The sequence below is a fragment of the Pan troglodytes genome, chromosome 13, assembly GCF_028858775.2.
Source record: "Pan troglodytes isolate AG18354 chromosome 13, NHGRI_mPanTro3-v2.0_pri, whole genome shotgun sequence".
Taxonomy (NCBI): domain Eukaryota; kingdom Metazoa; phylum Chordata; class Mammalia; order Primates; family Hominidae; genus Pan; species Pan troglodytes.
The window spans coordinates 32,246,747-32,267,648 of record NC_072411.2 but is presented as its reverse complement, the minus strand read 5'-3'; the positions used below and the strand labels follow the sequence as shown (position 1 = coordinate 32,267,648).

General features: G+C 49.4%; 2 protein-coding genes and 1 non-coding gene across 7 annotated transcripts; 1 reads left to right on the top strand and 2 right to left on the bottom strand.

Annotated features, from left to right (window-relative positions):
- Positions 1-4,194: 4,194 nt before the first annotated feature.
- Positions 4,195-4,266, bottom strand: TRNAE-UUC (transfer RNA glutamic acid (anticodon UUC)). Its single transcript has one exon. It is a non-coding gene; the product is annotated as a tRNA-Glu (tRNA).
- A 1,041-nt stretch (positions 4,267-5,307) lies between these two features.
- CCDC115 (coiled-coil domain containing 115) lies at positions 5,308-9,628 on the bottom strand. 4 transcript variants are annotated; one of them, XR_678383.3, is made up of 6 exons: positions 9,199-9,303; positions 8,906-9,009; positions 8,732-8,814; positions 7,971-8,102; positions 6,623-6,825; positions 5,308-6,301 (listed from the first exon to the last, which is right to left on the bottom strand). XR_678383.3 is itself a non-coding variant. In XM_001142734.7 (5 exons), the coding sequence occupies exons 1-5, from the start codon at positions 9,188-9,190 to the stop codon at positions 6,189-6,191; spliced, it is 543 nt and encodes a 180-aa protein (XP_001142734.1). In that variant the 5' UTR covers positions 9,191-9,628; the 3' UTR covers positions 5,308-6,188. The 4 variants fall into 4 exon arrangements, 2 of the variants coding, with proteins under 2 accessions (XP_001142734.1, XP_009441567.1); XR_678382.4 differs by having other exon boundaries at positions 9,080-9,211; XM_001142734.7 differs by lacking the exon at positions 6,623-6,825 and having other exon boundaries at positions 9,080-9,628.
- A 271-nt stretch (positions 9,629-9,899) lies between these two features.
- IMP4 (IMP U3 small nucleolar ribonucleoprotein 4) lies at positions 9,900-14,876 on the top strand. 2 transcript variants are annotated; one of them, XM_003309240.6, is made up of 9 exons: positions 9,900-10,000; positions 10,151-10,259; positions 11,694-11,777; positions 12,441-12,550; positions 12,632-12,764; positions 12,844-12,998; positions 13,083-13,177; positions 13,266-13,339; positions 13,421-14,876. In XM_003309240.6, exons 1-9 carry the CDS (start codon positions 9,998-10,000, stop codon positions 13,531-13,533), a joined length of 876 nt encoding a protein of 291 aa, XP_003309288.2. In that variant the 5' UTR covers positions 9,900-9,997; the 3' UTR covers positions 13,534-14,876. The 2 variants fall into 2 exon arrangements, with proteins under 2 accessions (XP_003309288.2, XP_009441561.2); XM_009443286.4 differs by having other exon boundaries at positions 12,844-13,177.
- Positions 14,877-20,902: the final 6,026 nt, after the last annotated feature.

Here is a 20,902-nt window from a genome sequence, read left to right as displayed (position 1 = left end):
TGTTATGGGGTGGGGAGGGGTTTGATTAGCTCAGAGTGAGAGAGTCCAGTGGTTGCAAGTATGAACTTAATCGGGTGCCCAAGAAGGGAAACCGGCCTCTAGCCAGGGCCTCGAAAGTGGGTCAAGGCAGCATTTTTAAAACTTTGTTATAGGAATCCACTGTTTTTGCAGTTTGTCCCTCCACGTGCTCTGTCTTGGGTTGAACAGTTTCTCCCCATCAAAAAGAAAAAAAATATCGTGTCCACCCACAACCTCAGAAGATGATTTAATTTGGGAATAGAATCTTGCAGATGTAATTAAGTTAAGGTGATTTGTACTGGATTAGAGTAGGCTCTTTTTTCTGGTTTTTTTTTTTTTTTTTTTTCTGGTCTATTTGTTTGTTTTGTTTTGTTTTGTTTTGTTTGTTTGGAGATGGAGTTTCACTTTTGTTGCCCAGGCTAGAGTGCAGTAGCGCTCTCTCGGCCCACAGCAACCTCCGCCTCCTGGGTTCAAGTGATTCTTCTGCCTTAGCCTCCCAAGTAGCTGGGATTACAGGCATGCGCCACCATGCCCAGGTAATTTTGTATTTTCGGTAGAGACAGGGTTTCTCCATGTTGGTCAGGCTGGTCTCCAACTCCCAACCTCAGGTGATCCACCTGCCTCGCTCTCCCAAATTGCTGGGATTATAGGCGTGAGCCACCACACCCAGCTTAGAGTAGGTTCTATATCCAGTGACTGCTGTTCTTGCAGGAGAAGGAGAGGACACATGGATACATATGGAGAAGAAGGCCACGTGAAGGATGGGGCCAGAGATCAGAGCGATGTAGCTACAACTCAAGGAATGCCAGGGACAATCAGAACCACCAGAAGCTAGGACAAGCAGAGAAGCGTTCTTCCCTAGAGCCTTCAGAGGACACACAGGTCTGCCAGCACCTGGATTCCAGACTTCTGACTTTCATAACTGTGAGAAGATAAATTATGAAGTTTGTGTTAAATTACTGTGGCAGCCTAGGAAACCAATACAGACACTGGTGCCAGGAAGTAGGATGTTTCTGTAACAAATACTTAAAACGTGGAAGGAGCTTTGGAATCAGGGAGAGGCTGGAAGAAGTTTGAGGCACGTGATAGAAAAAGTCTAGAATCCATTAAGGAAACAGTTGATGGAGATGTGGACAGTAACTCTAATGAAAGCTCAGAAGGAAGTGAGAAGAGCTGTAGAGAAGCTTCTATCCTCTTAGCAGGGGTCCCCAACCCCCAGGCCAAGGACTGGTACAGGTCCCTGGCTGTTAGGAACCAGGCCACACAGCAGGAGGTGAGCAGCCAGTGATCCAGCATTACCGCCTGAGCTCTGCCTCCTGTCATTCCAGCGGGGCATTAGATTCTCATAGGAGCATGAACCCTATTGGGAACTGTGCATGCTGGGGATCGAAGCTGTGCAGTCCTTATGAGAATCTAACTAATGCCTGATGATCTAAGGTGGAACAGCTTCATCCTGAAACCATCCCATCATCCTCCCAGCCCCCCAGCCCCTGTCCCTGGTGCCAAAAAGGTTGAGGACTGATGCTCTTAGAGAATACATATATTGTCATGAACAGAATGTTAGTAGAAACATAATGTTAAAGGTGCCTCTGGTGAGGTCTTAGAAAGAAATGAGGAACATATTCTTTGACAGCTGAGTAAAAGAGATCTTTGTTATAAAGTGGTACTTGACTAAATTGTGTTCTGTTGTTATATGGAAAGTAGACATGATAAACAATAAGCTTGGATATTAAAAGCTTGGATATTTAGTTGAGGGAAGTGTTGAAGGTACAACCTGCTTGCTGCTAATAGGAACTGTGAGAGGAAAAAGGTACATCGAGTAAAGAACAGTCAAGCAGAAAGGAGCTGGCACTTAATGATTTAGGGGCTCTCGGGATGTCCAGATTACAAAGACTACAAAAATTAGGAAACTCACTGTTAGAAAGTGTACTCTGGAAAGAGGACCAAGGGTGTGGCTGGATAACATTTTGCTAAAGAGATTGGACATGTGACTCATGGAACCACTCCACCATCTCAGCAGAAGCCAGAAATAGAGATGGGGTTACCAAGGAAAGATCTGTGGAGGGCCCCTTTGTCTGTTGGCTGAAACCCCATGAATTATGCAGGAGACAAAGGTTTTGAGATTCTGATAGCAGTAGAAACATGGCAGCCTGGACTCTAAGGGACAGAGATGGAATGGAATAAAGGAAGGCCATGGGGCTTCCAAAATTCCACAGGCAGGCAACTGGCTGATGGAGGCATTCTGCTGCAGAAATGTTTTATCTCCCATCTTGTAATTTTCTGTTGAAAGCCAAACATGCATAAGGTGAGAGGAACTGAGGTAAATAGGCTTTTAGTGTGAGGTTTTATATTTATCTGACTAAGGAGGGAGGCTGTGTTTCTGGTTTGCTGTAGCTGTAAATGTCAGGGGCTAAAATTTCCTCTAGTGTCCTTGTTTTTGCATCCCCTGTTGCCTTTGGGTTTCCCTAGAAACTGCTTCTTACATAAATTCTGGGCCTTGCAGTTCTTTCAGCTGCAATCCCTTGTTAATATATAGGAGCCCTAAGTGATGTGGCAGTAAGATGTGGGGACAGCAGGGAGTGGTCTATAAACCCATGATCAGGGCCCAGTCTTGTTGTGAACCAGTGGTCCCTAGGCTGTGCCACTCACAAGTGCTTCTCAGCTTTTTTTTAATGTGAGTTGGAAGACTAAAGCAGACTGGAGGTGGATATTTTCCTTCCCTTGGGTTGGGTAGGCTCTGGTAGTTGCTCTGACTTTAAGCCTTTGTTAAAGAGGACAGGACGTTATGTGTGCATTTCAAAGTGGTTACACTTCCCTCCCCTTGCCAGAAGCTCCAGCAGATTTTTCTCTGATTTTCACCTAAGAACAAGATAGAATTCCTAGAGCTAAAACCCATGAGACTGTGGGGGCCCCTTAAGGCTATGTCCCCAGCATCTTTTCTCTCTTATGCTTACATGCCCAGGCTCTAGCAGTTAGTCAGTTACCCTTTAAGTTTTCCTACAAGTTGCTGGCTGCAGCAGCAGCTTCTGTGCCTGGCAAGCTGTAGCTCTGTATTTGCCTTTCCTTCTAATTTTCAGGGGAGTGGTTTGCCACGTGACCTCAATATTCTGAGGAATCGAAGAGTTGTTGATTTTCCAGTTCGTTCAGCTTTTTTCTTGTTGTAAGGATGGAAGTGATGATTTTGAAGCTCTTTATGTGCCAGAACAAAAATTTTCATTGGTATGCTTACTAGTGATAATTATAAAAAACAAAGGTATGAATGAATGAATGAATGAATGAATGAGTGTGGCAGTAATTCCTGAAGACATGACCTCAGCCTTACATATAATCTCCCTGGATTAACTGAGCAAGCCAAAAAACAATGTCTTTTTTAGTTAAGAGGTCTGACTCTGTAGCCCAGGTTGGAGGGTACTGGCATGACCTCGGCTCACTGCAGCCTCAACCTCCTTGGCTCAGGCGATCCTCCAGCCTCAGCCTCCTTAGCAGCTGGGACTGAAGCTGCCGCCTCACCCAGCTGGGTTCTCCTTTCCACCGGACATGTGTTTGTGTGCTGGCACGAAGGCATCATTGAAGTTTGAAGTTGGTTTTCTGCTGGGGGAGTGGAGTCAAGCCCGGACTGTCCCAGTGAGAAAACAGGAACCCTGACTACTGGACAAAACAAAGCAGCAGCAAGAGAGAAAGGTAAATTTTTCCAGAGTGCTATGCTCCCAGTAGACTTCCTAGGACTTCCTATCCCTGCCTTGCAGAGGCAGCTCACGGACTCGAGGCCAACCTGAGCAAGTGCGCTGGAGCGTGATGGAGGCCAGTGGGGATCTGCCTTCTGCTGGGGGTTCCACAGCAACACATTTTGAATATTTTCAATGTTATTGGGCATTTCACTACTTCTAATATTCACACCTGCGATGCATATGGCACCTAATATACTCAGTAAGCTATTGATGGTCAAAACAACTAGCTAATGTCATGATGAAAATGGTCACTGCCATCAAAACACACAGCGATGGGGCCCGGATCTCCCTGGGCCTGTTTCTCCAAGTTCAAGTGAAGAGGAAATACCCAGTCTGGCCTGGAGCGTTCTAGTGGCGAAAAGTCAAAGTTCTTCTGGCGAACATTTTCAAGTTGAAAGAAAAAAATATACACCCGCAAAAAAAAAAAAAAAAAAAAAAGCCACTTCTGTTCCCATACCGGGAGTCGAACCCGGGCCGCCTGGGTGAAAACCAGGAATCCTAACCGCTAGACCATATGGGAACCGTTAAAAGGTGGTGCCACCATATCTGTATAAGTGACATGCGTCAGCTTCGCCGCCAGCGCCTCCCAGCTACCACTGCGCAGCACTGAGCTCCTGCTGTCCCTGTAGAAACTCGTATGACTGCAGCCGTGCCAGACTCGCTGCATGAACCCGGTCTCTCGACTTAGCCCTGGTGGGACAAGCCACTTCCCCCCAGAAGCCAGAATCCCCTTTCCTGGCGGTATCCCCAAGAGCTGGAGTTAGGGCAGAAGGTCAGGGCAGCAAGTTAAGGATGCTTTGCTAAAGATTTGCTGTCTTCATCAAACCCCATTTGCAGAGCCCATGGCCTCGCCCCGACAGGAGGATGCCCACCTGCGAGTCCAGCCCCAAGCCAGCAGTGGGAGGCACGTGCCCACCCCAGTGTCCGCCCACAATCAGCAGCAAAGGGCGTGCTCCACGGGGTCGCACCTCCTCCTGGAAGAATTTGTGGCCCCAGCAAAATTGACTAATTTTTTTCCTTACTTTGGCTTCAGAATCTCACTAACTGGAACCTTGTGGATAGGATCTTTGTTACAAAAGGCAACCTTTGGTGAGGTTTGGGGGCAGATACCCGTTTTTCCTGCAGTCACAGGGGTTCCATTTGAGTTCCCCCATTAGTCTTTTCCCTGGCAACTCAAGGTCAACAGGGCCAATAAACGACCCCTCAACCCAACGCGAATCTGCCCTACAGGGATTATGTTAAAGTTCAAGAAGTAAAACAATGTGGTACTGGTGTATTGACAGTAATGTCCACGAAACAGAATGAAAACCCCCAAATTACATTAGGTTTACACTGGGAGTTAGCAAAACAAAAGGGCAGCATTAACCGACATACAGCACGTGGGCGGATGGTGGAAAAGCTGGACATGACTCACTGGACATTTCAACTGAAACCACAGAGGTTCTTGAAAATGCTGGAGAATTCCCTGATTGCCTTATCAGTTACAAACCCAAATTCAGAATCATGTGACAGCTAGATACATTCAACTGTACGTACAAATAATGATCAAAAAGCACAAAAGTTGGGTAGTGGTTACCATAGCTTTTACTGTAGTTATTCATTAAGCTATTCAACTGTTCTGTGCAGTTTGATGTTTTATTTTACAATAAAAAGTCAAAAAAAATAAGCAAAAAGATAAACTGGAAAATAAGACTTACATCTCATATATATGGACAAAGGACCAATTACCTCCAAACATAAACAGCTCCTAGAAATTACTGCAAAGATCAACAACCCAGTAGAAAAATGAATGAAGTTCCCAGAACAGAAAACACAAGTGGCCCTTCAAAAAAATGAAGAGAGGCTCAGCCTCTTATGGTAAGACAAAGAGACAGGATTTTAAAAACCTAGGCCTCTTCCTAGAGTTCCCTTAAATATCTAGGCCAGATCATTTTTACTTCCCGGCTTAGACCCTGCCAAGGGCTGCCCAGCTACTCAGGTGTTTGTGTCCTTGTGGACTCAAGTCATATTGTCCTGATCTTTTGGCTGAGTACGGTTTTCTCCTCCAGCAAAGACAATTTGGAGGATGTACTAAGCATGAAGCGCTACTTCCTGTGCCCCCCATCTCTCTTCGCACAGTGTTCCATCATCCAGCCATGAAAGCACAGCTGAGTGATCCAAGAGGCAGTTCCAATTGTTGACTAACGTGTACCTGCCTATGTGAGTGTGTCCTATGGGAACTCAGGCCTTAGAATGGTTTCAAAGTAGTGGCTTTCAAAATTACTGTTTGCCTCTTCAAACTTCACACCTAAGGAAAATGGAAACATGCAGAGCAGGGACACAGAAGGGGCATTAGCTGGCGTGGGGTAGGGGCAAGAGCTAATTGTGAAGGAAGAAGGCCTGAGATCACGTAGCCATGTCGGAGAACAGCTGTGCTCGCTGCCCTGCCTCTTTGCACGCATGTCAGGCAGCCCCAGGCTCCAGCTGCTTGAGTTTCTCTTGGAGTCCCCGGAGCTGGCTTCGACCCCAGTCAATGCGGTTCTGGAGGCTGGCTATGTCTGCGGCCAGCTGCAGGCCTGGAGGAAAGGAGAGAAGGTCACCATGGTATCTGTAGTGTAACACACGAGCCAGGAGGATCTGGATATCCCCAGAAATTGGAAAGGCTTCAGGCCTCTCTGCCCCCCACACTTGTCCCAAAACATTCCAGGTATGGCCCTGCATTGGCTGCTCCAGAACCTCTGAGGCCTTACACCTCCTTCAGGTCTTTGCTAAAATGTCACCTCCTTAGACTTCCTGGACCCATTATATCACCCACCAGGAACTAAAAATTCACAGATACCATTTCATGCCCTCATTTCCTTCCTTCCCCCATTATTACAGCATCTCTCTGCCCTCACCTGCTCTCCCTCCACTTCTTTTCTCTGTTAGTCCACACTCTGGATCCACCTCTAGATGGCTTTTGCTGATGTCTCTGCTGGAACAGCTGCTGCCCAGTCCTCCAGGCAGCTCTCGTCTTCGGCCTCCTGTTCAGCAGCAGGGCTGACCACACATTGGATCACTCGCTCCAGGAAACACTTTCTCTTCTTGGCCTCCAGGACACCTGCCCCCAGGTGTTGCTCCTCAGTTTCCTTGACTGGCTTCTCCCCTCTTCTCCCTCACCTCCCGTCCATACTCCCCAGGCCCTCTGCTGATCTCATCCTATCTCAGCTTTAAACCAGTGTTTGTGTCAAAAACTTTGGAATTTAAACACCAGTGCTATGCAGTGGACTCCCAAATCTCTCTCCAGCCCAGGCCTCTCCCAAACTCCAGATACATGTGCCCAAGTGCCCACTCAGACTCTCCAGCAGGGCGTCGGTGGACACCACACAGACCACACCAACTCCTGCCTTCTGGAATCCTCTCAGCTGCCCACAGCAGGTGAGGGTCGCTCCATCCTCCCAGGGGTTCTGGGTGGAGACCGCAGGCTCTCCTGGACTCCTTTCCTTCCGTTACTCCCATATCTTATCTGTCAGCAAATTCTGGGGCTTCTATTCTTAAAACCTGTGCAGGTTCCCACCACTTACCTCCTCCTCCAGTGACGCTATCTGCTTCTCACACTGGCTGCTCCCTGACACCTGCTTCCTCCCTCTGCTCTGTGTCCCCGCCCAGCACCCAAGCATTCCTGTGACCCTATACAGCCAGTTGCACCATCCTCTGCTCAGAGCCTCTCTGTGGGTCCCACAGTCTTCATCAGGGCTTACGTCACCTGACTCCACTCTAGGCCACCGGCCTCAGCACATACCAGATATATCTGGCTTCAGGGCTTTTGTCCTGGCTGGTTCCTCCATCTAGAGCACTGTTCCCCAAAATCACCCACAAAGCTTTTCCTTCACCTCCTCAGAGAGACCTCCCCTGGCCCACTCCTGTCCCACTCCATTATGTGTTTTTCATAACAATTTTCACAGCCTGACTTATGTTAAGGGCCTACTTATTTGCACGTTGCCTTTCTCTGCTTCTAAACATTACATGAAAGGTGTTTGTCTCTTTTGTTCCCTGCTGTATCCCCAGCAGCTAGCATGAACCCGAATGCTGCCAACAACCAGTAAATGCTTTTGGAAAAAACAATGGGTGTACAACGGAAGTTTGGATGGAGGAAAACCTGCAAAGCCTTTCACAGACTAACCCCAGCCATGGCAGCAGTGCTCAAGTGTTCCCTGTGGATAGAGGGTCTGAGGGCCACAGAGCCAAACAACAGGGTCCACTCACCATCCCGGAAGCTTGCTTGAGCCTGACGTAGACTGTGAGGAACTAGGATTCCAAACCAGTTCAGGGGGTCCTGAGGGGCCTCAGAGGACTCCGGTTCTGGGGTCTTAGTGGGGCCCTTGCGCCTCCGCAGACCTGAGGAAAGAAAGGTTGGAGGAGGCTGGGATCTTACTCCCTGGACCTTTATCATCTTGGTGACAATGTTGAGCTTGATCTGAGCTCATGATTCTATAAAACATTGTTGGTTGGAAAATTCCAACTTTGGGGTTCCAGGAAACAGCTTACCACAAAACACAGCCTTTCCCCTTGTGATTCAGATGAGACTGTTTGTTCACTCTTTCCCGTGACTCCTGTAAGACCCACTGATGACCCTGTTTGCCTGTGACACCGACCTTACCCATTGTACCTGAACATGCCAACTGACCAGACACAGACGTTCCAACTCCCCATTCTTTGTCTCAGGAATGATTAACTGGGATTAGAAGTTTGTCCCTCTGAAACTAGCTAGACACACAGATAAATATTTTCTGTTCAGCTGACTGAAACGTATGTGATTGTAAATCTATTCCCAGTGTAAAGCAACTCACCAACAATTTCTCTACTTCCTATAAAAGTCTAAGGCAAAACCACCCTACAAAAACATTCTGTTCTTCTGCTCTGGGATGCTCTCTCTTATCGCAAAAACCTAATTTAAATCATCTCCATAATTTGCATTTTGTCTTTGACACTGGGAAGGGGTTCTGCAGAAGGAAGAGGGGGCTCACCTGCTTCGCGAGGCCCCACCTCCTCTGGGGCGTGGACACCAGCTCTCACCACCTTGAACTTCTGGAGTCCCTCCTGGGCCTCGCTGAAGGACGAGAAGGGAGGATGGAGCTTTGGCAGCCCGGGCCTAGAACGCGCCCGCCCGCCCACCCAGCCCAGCATGGAAGCTTCCTCACCTGGCGTGGAGGCAGACCTGGGGCTCCATGTGGGAAGCATACTGCAGGGGCCCCACCGACTTGGCGCCCATCGCGTAGCGAGCCTTGGCGAGCGAGAGCCAGCCCTGCAGGGAGAGGAAAGCGGTGAGACTCAGTTTACGCCCGTGTACCCTCCTGCCCGCCCCAGGCGCCTACCTCCTCCACCCGGGCGTTCAACACCGTTCGTTTCCCCTCCAGCTCCTCCAGGTCCCCAAGCAGCTGCAGGACCAGCGAATCCAGCTCCGCTCGCAGGTCAAGCGCCGCCATGGACACACCTCCAGATCTGGAGCCACCTTCTTCCTTGTCACCCTCCGCAGTTTGGCAGGACAGCCAATAGGCACACGAGATCCTCCATCAAGGGGCGTTCCCATCTGGGGATCCCCACGCCGGCAGCACCAAGGCCTCTGGGTCAGCTTCTTTAAGGGCAAGCGCCCTTAGAGAAGCAGCACGGAAGCAACCAATCAACTGGTTTCTCCAATTAGCCCCCAAGTGGATCAGCCTGCTGAACTGTCGGCTAGGGTTATAGGTGGTTCTGAGTCCTTCCGGAAGCTGCCGAATCTTAGAAGTCGCGCCACTGTTGTGGCGATGGAAGAAGGCGAAGCTCTACAGAAACCATTTTGGTTGAGGGAAGAGTGGTTTTAAAGTTAATTTGGAAAGGAGCCGGCAAGCAACCTTGAGTCGGTGTGCGGTTTTTACAGTTGAACTGTTTCCAGCCGCTAATTATGATTGTTTTAGCGGTTCGTCATCTGAAAACTGCATTCTGCACGGCGGTGGTCGGGGGAGGGCGGGGATGGAGAAGCCTGGGCGGACATATTTATTAGCTGCGGTACTAAGTCACGTGTGACACTCTGTATCCAGTCTATTGGTTATCCCAAGGAGAACGCCCTGCCGGAATGGCCAATCGCTTTGAGATGTCCCCGCCCTATTCGCCATCTTAACATAGGGCATTCCCCACAGCTGCAGGCACCAGTGAAGCGTCTAAGGGACCATCTTGGTTGAGGGCGGAAGTGAGGACTGTGTCGCGCTGGAGGAGCCCACAGATTCTCCCGGACCCACGTGGAAGCGGCACTCAAGATGGTAGGAGAATGAGCTCCTGTTTCGGAGGTCCGGGGCGCGTGAAGTGCTGGGGATGTGGCTCTGGGGACTTGGAGGCTCAGCGGCTCCGGGGCTCCGGGGTTCCGGGGCTCGGGAGCGAGTAGTGAGTGACTGGGCCTGCTGTTCCCACAGCTGCGCCGCGAGGCCCGCCTGCGCCGCGAGTACCTGTACCGCAAGGCCCGGGAGGAGGCGCAGCGCTCAGCCCAGGAGAGGAAGGAGCGGCTGCGGCGCGCGCTGGAAGGTAAGGCGTCGGCCCCGCGGGCGTCTGCGTGGTAAACCACCCCGGCATGCATTTGTGTTCGAATATCCGAGCGTCTTTCCAAATGCTTGCCGGCCGTTTTCCTTGCTCATTGAGTTCTCCTGTTGGTTTTGAGAGTCTTTCTTCGGTGTGATGGTATTAATTACTTGTCACTGACGTTGCAGTACCCGGGTTTTGCAGCTTGCCCGCTGTGTGCAGTGTGTCAAGTTCGTCCCAAGTTTTAAAGACTTTATCTTGTCCTGTAGAAATTCTCTTTAGAGCGGTGGCTCACTGCTGTAATCCCAGCACTTTGGGAGGCCGAGGCAGGCGGATCATGAGGTCAGGAGTTCGAGCCTGACCAACATGGTGAAATCTCGTCTCTACTAAACATACAAAAATTAGCCGGCCGTGGTGGCACGCGCCTGTAATCCCAGCTACTCAGGAGGCTGAGGCAGGAGAATCGCTTGAACCCGGGAGGCGGAGGTTGCAGTGAGCCGAGATCCTGCCACTGCACTCCAGCCTGGGCAAAAAAGCAAGACTCCGTCTCAAAAAAAAAAAAAAAGAAATTCTCTCTAAAGACTATCTGGATAGCGCTGGTGCTGCAGACTGCGCTGCCCATCCTCCCTGCAGGAGTTCCTCTGAGCTCCGTGGAGAACAGTGCTGGCCCCGAGTGCGCACCTGGAGCGCTGTGCTCTGCGGTAGGCAGCCTGCGGTCCAGGGCCCGCTGAAGCCATGCCTTCGAAGCGCTGTGGGCATCGTGACCAACGGTTTTGCTGTCTGAGAGCTTAAAGGTCTCTGGTCCACCATCATACATACAGAACAGTCTATATTTCTTTTCAAAAGTAATTTTTAAGGCCGAGCGCTGTGGCTTACGCCTGTAATCCCAGCACTTTGGGAGGCCGAGGCGGGTGGATCACGAGGTCAGGAGATCGAGACCATCCTGGCTAACACGGTGAAACCCCGTCTCTACTAAAAATACAAAAAATTAGCCGGGCGCCGTGGCGGGCTCCTGTAGTCCCAGCTACTCGCCAGCCTGAGGCAGGAGAATGGCGTGAACCCAGGAAGCGGAGCTTGCAGTGAGCCGAGATGGCACCACTGCACTGCTCTGCCTGGGTGACAGAGCGAGACTCCGTCTCAAAAAAAAAAAAAAAATCGATGTTTAGATTTCTACCTGATTATAAAAGCAATACAGTACATTAAGATATTTTAGAAAGTCCTCAAGTCATGAGACTAAAGAAAATGAAGTCCTAGTAACCACTGTTTATGGGGGTTGGCCTGTAGAAAGTTTTGTCACCTCTATCCATGCTGTATCCAAGCTCAGAAAGGGCTGAGGTATTTTTATTTCAAGCATGTGCAGGCTAGTAAGCTGTGGTGTATTGGATGAGCTGAGGTCTCCATGCTTGTGACTCACTCAGCCCCTCTCTCTTCCCTCTGCAGAAAACCGCCTGATTCCCACTGAGATACGCCGAGAGGCTCTGGCCTTACAGGGGTCCCTGGAGTTTGATGATGCCGGAGGTGAAGGTAACTATACAAGGTAGCCCTCCCCAACACTGAGCTGGCAGGTCTCCAGTCCTTCCTCAGACACGCCGGGCACCATCCCATCAGAGGAAACTGCTCCTGGAACTGTCCCCCATGCCCTTGTCACTGCACAGATGGCATTGCAGGGCTCTCCCTGAGTGTGCCCTGTCCCACTTACATGGCACACATGGGAGTGCCTCACTGACTCTGCACCTGGCTTGTTAATTACCTCCCCCACTGGAGTGCCTGCTGGGGCAAGACAGTGTCCGTCACACATTATTGGTGCCCATACGTTTATTCACTGCATTATTCAAGAAACAAGAAAGGAATCCCAAACATTATAGATATTTGTTACGAGGGAAAAGAGTTTGTCACCGTTGGCCTTAGCAGAGTGTGGACTTCGTTGTGTAATAGAGTAGCTGCTTAGCCCCATGTGACTAATATAGCTTAAGCGAACTACAATTAAACAAAAGATTCTGTTTCTCAGCCACGCTTGTGCTCAGCAGCCAGAGTAGTTGGAGGCTGCCCTCTTGCCCGGTGTGCATGTGGAGCATTCCTATTGTTGAAGGCTTCGGCAGACAGCGACATCCAGGCAGTCTTGGCTGCCCCGAAGTTAGCATTTCATTCCCAAGACTGTCATGTTCTTGCCCCTCGTGCTCCTGACAGGTGTGACCAGCCACGTGGATGATGAATACCGATGGGCAGGAGTCGAGGATCCCAAGGTTATGATCACTACCTCCCGAGACCCCAGTTCCCGCCTCAAGATGTTTGCAAAGGTACTGGTGAGCAGGGAGTGAGGGAGAGACACCCAGGACACACAGCCCCAGTCCTGACTGTACACTGCCATCCACGCCCAGGAGCTGAAGCTGGTGTTCCCGGGCGCCCAGCGAATGAACCGAGGTCGACATGAAGTGGGGGCACTGGTGCGAGCCTGCAAAGCCAACGGCGTCACCGATCTGCTGGTCGTTCACGAGCATCGGGGCACACCTGGTGAGGCCGGAGGGAGGGAGTCGGGGTGGGAGCCGTCTGAGGGCAGACGGGGTCTCTGACAGCCACCTTTCCCTGCCAGTGGGGCTCATCGTCAGCCACCTGCCCTTTGGTCCTACTGCCTACTTCACGCTGTGCAATGTGGTCATGCGGCATGACATCCCAGACCTGGGCACCATGTCGGAGGCCAAGCCCCACCTCATCACACACGGCTTCTCCTCCCGCCTGGGCAAGCGGGTGAGTCTGGGGGCCTTCAGGCTGGGGCTGCGGGCCAGGCCAGGCATTTGCCACTCTGTTTCCCTCTCTTTCCTTGTGCCCCAGGTCTCTGACATCCTCCGATACTTATTTCCCGTGCCCAAAGATGACAGCCACCGGGTCATTACCTTCGCAAACCAGGACGACTACATATCATTCCGGTGGGTCCACGGGCCATGCCCCAGGAAAGCATCCCCACCCTGTGTACCTCGTGCTGCTTGCTGTTGACCCACAGCTGTTCCCTCCCAGGCACCACGTGTACAAGAAGACAGACCACCGCAACGTGGAGCTCACTGAGGTCGGGCCCCGCTTTGAGCTGAAGCGTGAGTTTGAGGCTGAATCCCATGTCTGGGGTGGGGAGGGGAGGCTGACTGTGCCGGGGCTGATGCCATCCCTGCCTGCAGTGTACATGATCCGTCTGGGCACGCTGGAGCAGGAGGCCACAGCAGACGTGGAGTGGCGCTGGCACCCTTACACCAATACCGCACGCAAGAGGGTCTTCCTGAGCGCCGAGTGAGCACACTCACCACTCAGTCAGGACATGGACTTGGAACTCAGGATGGGGCTGTCATAGACAGACCCACCAGTAGGAACTGTCACAGAATGGCCTGCTGAACTGGGATGCGGAACTGTGGCGGGTGGAGAGGTCTGAATAAACCGTCTGTGTCATGGCCCCGCCTGCCTCTGAGTGGTCAGGCCAAGTCTGCAGGGCAAAGCCCATGGGATCCCTTTGGGTGGGGACCTGATGGCTGTGGGACGTGCTTGGGCCTGGAGTCAGTGTGGGGGTTAACATAGAGAGAGATTTGATGCTAACATCCCCTCAAGAGTGAGGGTCCTATGAGCTCTTCAGCAGGCAGATGTGGGTAGCAGGGCCAGCCTGTGTCAGGGGCAGCCCACCAAGTTAACTCACTGAGTGGAAGCCGCCAGTGTGCCAACGCGGAGGGGACGGGCCACACCCAGTGCTCAGCAGCTGATTCCTCATGTAAGTGGCATCATGTGGTATTTGTTCTGTGTCTGGCTTATTTCTATTAACATAATGTTCTCCAGGTTCCTCCATGTTATTGCAAATGATAGGATTTCTTTCCTTGTAAAAAATATACATGCCACATTTTCTTACCAATCCATCCACCAATAGACACTTAGGTCGTTTTCATAGTTTGGCAGTTGTGGAAATGCTGCAGTAAACATGGGAGTATAGCTATCTTTTGAAGATAATGATTTCATCTCTTTTTTATATGTATACCCAGAAGTGGGATTGCTGCATCAAATGGTGGTTCTATTTTTAATTTTTTGAGGAACCGCCATACTGTTTTCCATAAAGGCTGTACTAATTTCCATTCTCACCAACAGTTCACTAGGGTTCCCTTTTCTCCACATCGTTGCCAACATTCTTTATCTTGTGTTTTTTAATAACAGCTATCCTAACAGGTATGAGGTGATCTCTCTCATTGCGGTTTTGATTTGCATTTCCCTAACGGTTGGTGATACTGAGCATTTTTGCATATACCAGGTCATTTGTTCTTTGTTGTTGACTTGAGTCCCTTATATAGTTTGGATACTGCTGTGGCCTGAATGTTTGTGTCCCCCAAAAATTCGTATATTGAACTCTCATCCCTAAGGTCAACAGTTTAGGGAAGCGATTAGGTCATGAGGACTCTGCCCTCTTGCATAGAATTAGTGCTCTTATATAAGATGCCCGAGGGAGCTCTTTTGCCCCTCCTGCCATGTGAGGACACAGCTAGAAGCTACCATCTGTGAACCAGGAAGCCCCCCTCACCAGACACTGAATCTGCTGGAGCCACCATCTTGGACTTCCCAGCCTCCAGAGCTGTAAGAAATAAATGCCTGTTGTTTAAGCTACCCAGTCTGTGGTATTTGGTAGAACAGCCCAAGTTGAGACAGATAGTAACCCTTTACCAGATACATGGTTTGCAAATAGTTTTTCCCATTCTGTAGATATAGCCATTGAGAAGCTCCTCAAGATAGACATTAAATACAAAGAAGCATGGTGTGAAACGCCATGTGTGATATGCTGTCAGTGTGCAAAAGAGGCAGGGAGGGCCCTGCACTTGCGCGTATGTGCTGCATCATCCCCAGAAGGCTGAACGCCTTGCTGGTGCACTGGGTACCCAGGGAGGAGGGAGGTTCTTTACTGTAATGTTAGCAGGTGAACATTGTATCCACTTGACCACGAAGAACTGCCCTCTTGAGTTCTCTGCCCATTTTTTGGGGGGGGGGGTACAGGCGGACACTTGGAAGACATCCTTATGATAAAAAAGCATACAGAAGGCCTGGTGCAGTCACACCTGTAATAATCCCAGTGCTTTGGGAGGTCAAGGCAAGGAGGTTCACTTGAAGTCAGGAGTTTGAGAGCAGCCTGGGCAATATAGGGAGAGCTCATCTCTACAAAACATTTTTAAAAACACACACAAGTGCACATGGTGAAAAGTAAACCATCATCCTCCTTCCACCCCAAAGAACCCATCCCTACTCTCCAGAGGTCATCAGTATTGACTTTTTAAAGAAGCTGGACTGATATCTTTTATTCATGGTATCCATAAGTTTGTTGACTGTTAATTATATTTTAACCTGGAAGGGATCATGTTGTGCACACTACTCTGAACCTTGTATCTTACCCTTTAATGACAAATGGATGCCACAGGGCTCCAAGGCTGTCTAGTACACATGGATCTGCCTCCTTCCTTGTGGCTACATTGTTGGGTGGTTTCCTGTTTTTACCCCCACAAATACTGCTTCGAGAGCATCATTGAACATACTTCTGTGCATATTTATGCAAGTGTATCTGATGCATACATCCCTACAAGAGGAATTCTGCCTTTAAAATGATAGAGGCCGGGCGTGGTGGCTCACACCTGTAATCCCAGCACTTCGGGAGGCTGAGGCGGGCGGATCACCTGAGGTCCGGAATTCAAGACCAGCCTGGCCAACATAGTGAAACCCCATCTCTACTAAAAATACAAAAAAGTGACCGGGCATGGTGGCGGGTGCCTGTAATCCCAGCTGCTCAGGAGGCTGAGGCAGGAGAATCGCTTGAACCCGGGAAGTAGAGGTTGCAGTGAGCCAAGATCACGCCATTGCACTCCAGCCTGGGCAACAAGAGCAAGACTCCGTCTCAATAAAAAGAAAACACTAAAATAAAATGATAGTAGAGGTTGTGTCTCTCCACAGGCACCATCACAAGATGTGAGCACCTGCTCCCCAGGTGAGCCCTGGGCATCATCAGAGGTTTTAACCTCTGTCACGCACTAGGTGCAAAATGTTTCCCCAATTGCATTTGCATTTCTTTAGTTACTCTGGAGGTTGTGCCTCTTTTCAAATACTTACTGGCCTTGTGTGTGATGTATTTTCTGTGATGGGTCTGCTCTCCTTATAGATGCATTTGTTCACCTCTAGATTGATTGTTTTAAATCTTGTTAGTTGTGGAAAATTTGAAACATACAAGAGCAGAGAAGATGGTATAGTGAGTCGCTGAGCCGGTTTTGATGTGAGCCAGTCTTCATAGCTCACCCACTCCCTGTATCCACTCCACCAGTTTTTAAAGTAGATCTCAGACATCAGAACATTTCATCCATATGTATTTCCATGTATATCTCTAAAAGATAAGGACTCAACAACAAAAAAAACATTATTACACATAAAATTATGAATGATCATTCCTTTATATCATCAGATATCCACTTAATGTTCAGCTTGCCTTGATTAGAGTGTGCTTGTTTCGACTAAGATCGACATCAGGTCCATTCATTGCAAATAATTGACAAGTCTTTTAAAAACAGCTTTATTGCGATAGTCAACATATTACACAATTCACAGCGCAGGTTGAACTCACAGCCTTGTGCGCCCGTCCCTGTGCATCAATGATTTTTTAAAAATCATATTCATAGGGCTGTGTAACCATCACCACAATCTAATTTTGGAACATTTTTTGTCCCCCTCTGCCCCCACTGCCCCGGAGAGAAACCCCATACGCATTAGCTGTCACTCTAATCCCCTCCCTCCCACCAGGCCCCAGCCCCTCTGGCAACCACTAGTCTACTTTTGGCCAGACTCTGCTGAGACATTAGAACAGGATTTATTTATTTATTTTTATTTTTATTTATTTATTTTTTTTTTTTGAGACGGAGTCTCGCTCTGTCGCCCAGGCTGGAGTGCAGTGGTGCAACCTCGGCTCACTGCAAGCTCCGCCTCCCGGGTTCACGCCATTCTCCTGCCTCAGCCTCCCGAGTAGCTGGGACTACAGGTGCCTGCCACCACACCCGGCTCATTTTTTGTATTTTTAGTAGAGACGGGGTTTCTCTGTGTTAGCCAGGATGGTCTCGATCTACTGACCTCATGATCTGCCCACCTCGGCCTCCCAAAGTGCTGAGATTACAGGCGTTAGCCACTGCGCCCAGCCTTAGAACAGGATTTTTTTTTTTAATTAATACTTTTGGTCTCTATAGATTTGCTGTTTCTGAACGTTTCATGTAAATGGAATAATACGTCTTTTCTGACTGGCTTCTTCCACTTAGCATAATGTTTTCTAAGCTTATTCACAGTGTAACTTATTTATGTCAGCACTTCATTTCTTTTCATTGCCAAATAATATTCCATGTATGTCCCTATACATGGGGTATTATTATATGCCACATTTGATCCATCAGTTGATGAAATTTAGGTTGTTTGCCACATTTGGGCCATTGTGAACAATGCTGCTATGAGCATTTGTGTGTTAAGTCTTGAGTCTCTCTATAAGATTGTCTGTTTCTTTGCAGTTTACTCAGTTAGGAAACTGGTTTGTCTTAATAGACCCTTCACCGTCTGGATGTTGCTGATCTTAACACTGTGGTGTCATTTAACATTTTTGTCTGCCGTTGTGTTTTCTCTGAATTAATATTGAGATCTAGAGGCTCAACCAGATACACCTGCAAATTTTTTTTAGCAGTAATACTTGATGAGGGTGTTATGTTCTTTCATTAGGAATCTCAGTGCCTGCCTGGGAGTCATTTTTGTGATGTCAGTAGGCAGTATTATTGCTTAGCTCCATTAATTTATTAGGGGTTCAAACTTGGTGCCTATTTCTCAAGAAATTAATATGGAAGCTTTTTGCATTACAGTTTCAAATTCATTAAACTGGTGTAAGTACTTAGTGTATTTTTTTTTCTTTTTTTTCTTTTTTTGAGATGGAGTCTCGTTCTGTTGCCCAGGCTGGAGTGCAGTGGCACAATCGCGGCTCACTCCGCCTCCAGGGTTCAAGCGATTCTCCTGCCTCAGCCTCCCAAGTAGCTGGGACTACAGGCGCCCGCCACCATGCCTGGCTAATTTTTTGTATTTTTAGTAGAGATGAGGTTTCACCATGTTAGCCAGGATGGTCTCGATCTCCTGACCTCGTGATCCACCCACCTCGGCTTCCCAAAGTACTAGGATTACAGGCATGAGCCACCACGCCTGGCCTAGTTAGTGTATTTTAACTAGCTACCTCATTAAATTTTCTCATTAGTCCTTACAGTTTTTCATAAGAGTTTCTAAAACTTTGTAGCTGATTATGCTATATGCCAGTTAGCATTTCTGATGGGCCCCTCCCTCCTTTCTCCTTGCCACCCTGCATTGCCTAGGACTTCAGAACACCCTGGTCAGCAGCAGCAGTGAGGGTGCCCCCTCATTATAGGAATCTTTTCAGAGGTGTTTACACTCACCCAAGCATGGATGCACACTCATTTCTCTCTGGTGTTATAATTGATGGGCAGACAGCAATGCACACGGATCCATGCATCCCTTTGGTTGTCCTGGGAACTGCACTCAGCCATGACACATGGGCTGTGCAATCAGGGCCCGCAGACACGGCCCTCATCTGTGCAGGACCCTGGCCGGCATTTGCTGACAATAACATGGCCAATTGGTCTTTTCTAAATAAAGCACCGCATACAGAGGAAGTATGCTGAAGCTGGGCTAGCATCAGGTGTAGAAACTGCAGGCTGAGGAGGCAGCAGCCTGACCCGGCCTGTCAGTCACGGAAATCCCAGAGTGCTGCCAGCGTTGCTGTTAGAGCACTTGTCTGCCCGAGTTTATTTCCTCCAGGGGCACATCGGGGGCCTGCTCTGGGCCATGCAGATGCCCAGGCTCTGCCCTGGAGGAGTGGGGGAAAAGTTGGTATGAGTATTTTAAAGATGGGGAAGAGGGCTTTCCCCTCTATTCCTAGTGGTTTCCCCTCCTTTCTGAAGCAGAATTGCAGGACAGCTCCCGAGGGCAGCAGGTCAGCCTCCACAAAGAGCTGGGGGTTGTGGGGTTTGGTGGTAGCGCTGAGAAGGGGTAGGGTGGCTTTCTCTTAGGCCCCTTTCTCTTTGGCTTTCTCTTTCCACCGCGCTGAGCTGCTGACCCTTTCCCATGGAGGGACCAGGAGTCGTCTTTGATTCAGAACACTGAAACCTGGCACACCTGAGGAGAGTTAGAGGAGACAGGAACAAAAGCTCTCCCAGAGGACTTAGAGCTCTCAGGCATCGGACGGGAGGGGGACACAGCCACATGCTTCCTCTTGCACTGAAGAGGGTTGCCTTTTTCCTGTTTGCTAAATGCCAGACTTGTGGATGGACCAACAGGACAACTCGCCCAGCTTGAAGGTTTTTAACAGAATGAAGCAATGGGAAAATGTTTTCAAATTTATGCCCCCCCTTCCACTTTTGTTTTAACTTAGAGGAGTGAGTAACGAGGTGGGCGTGGCAATATCAGAAAGGGAAACTAGCAGTGTAATAATAATATTAATAGCACCAAGTGTATACTGCAAGCCAAGTGCTGTTCTATCTAAATGCTTTATATACAATGATTTCCTTAAATTCTCACAATAAAGCAACAAGAAGAGACACAGTCCTACAGAGGAGGAAATTGAGACATAGAAATTAAATGACTTGCCCAAGGTCATACTGAGAAAGTCATGGTGCCAGAATTCTAACTCAAACATTTTGGTTCCAGTCTTCTGCCCTTTTTTTATTTTTATTTATTGATTTTTTTTTTTTTTTGAGGCGGAGTCTTGCTCTGTCGCCCAGGCTGGAGTGCAGTGGCACAATCTCGGCTCACTGCAAGCTCCGCCTCCCGGGTTCAAGCCATTCTCCTGCCTCAGCCTCCCGAGCAGCTGGGACTACAGGTGCCCACCACCACGCCCGGCTAATTTTTTGTACTTTTAATAGAGAACGGGGTTTCACTGTGTTAGCCAGGATGGTCTCTGCCCTTTTTTAACTAAGCAAAAAAGGAAGCTGGAGAAGAACTGTACCCTGGAGATGCCAGCAGTCTCCAAGGAGCTCCCCGCAAGCATCCCGGAGGAAGGGGTGTCTGCCAGGGGTCTCCACTGTAGTTTCTCTTTTCCCCTTTGCAGGCTCAGAGCAGGCTGAACTCACAGCCTTGTGCACCTGTCCCTGTGCATCTTCCTCTACCTTGTCCTCTTGGCTCTGTTGAGAGGCCCATGTAGCCACACTGACTGGTGGGCAGGTGACAGACTGGCACATGGCATGTGGGCTTTGGCACGCTTGGGGTCTCTGTAGCAGTGCCAGCAGCTCCCACTGTGCAAGACTGCTGCTGGCAGCGTGAACAAGAGGGCCACCAGCAGCAGTGAGTCTCATTGCAAGAACACAGCTGGCAGTCCTCCGGGAGAGAAAAGCCGGGGTGGGCCAGGGCCTCTGGAAGATGTGGGGTCTTCCCATCCCCCACACCTAGCCTGAGCTGAACAGAGGGCAAGCTAAGAGTTTGGATGTTTGGAGAGACATGAGGAACGGTCAGGTGTCAGGAGGACAGGTGGGTTAAACAACAAGGTGGGGCTTGGAGTGAGGGTGAACACGAGGACAGAAAGACACTCAAGGCAGCTGGAAGTACAAATGGCAGACTACAGCCTCAGCCAC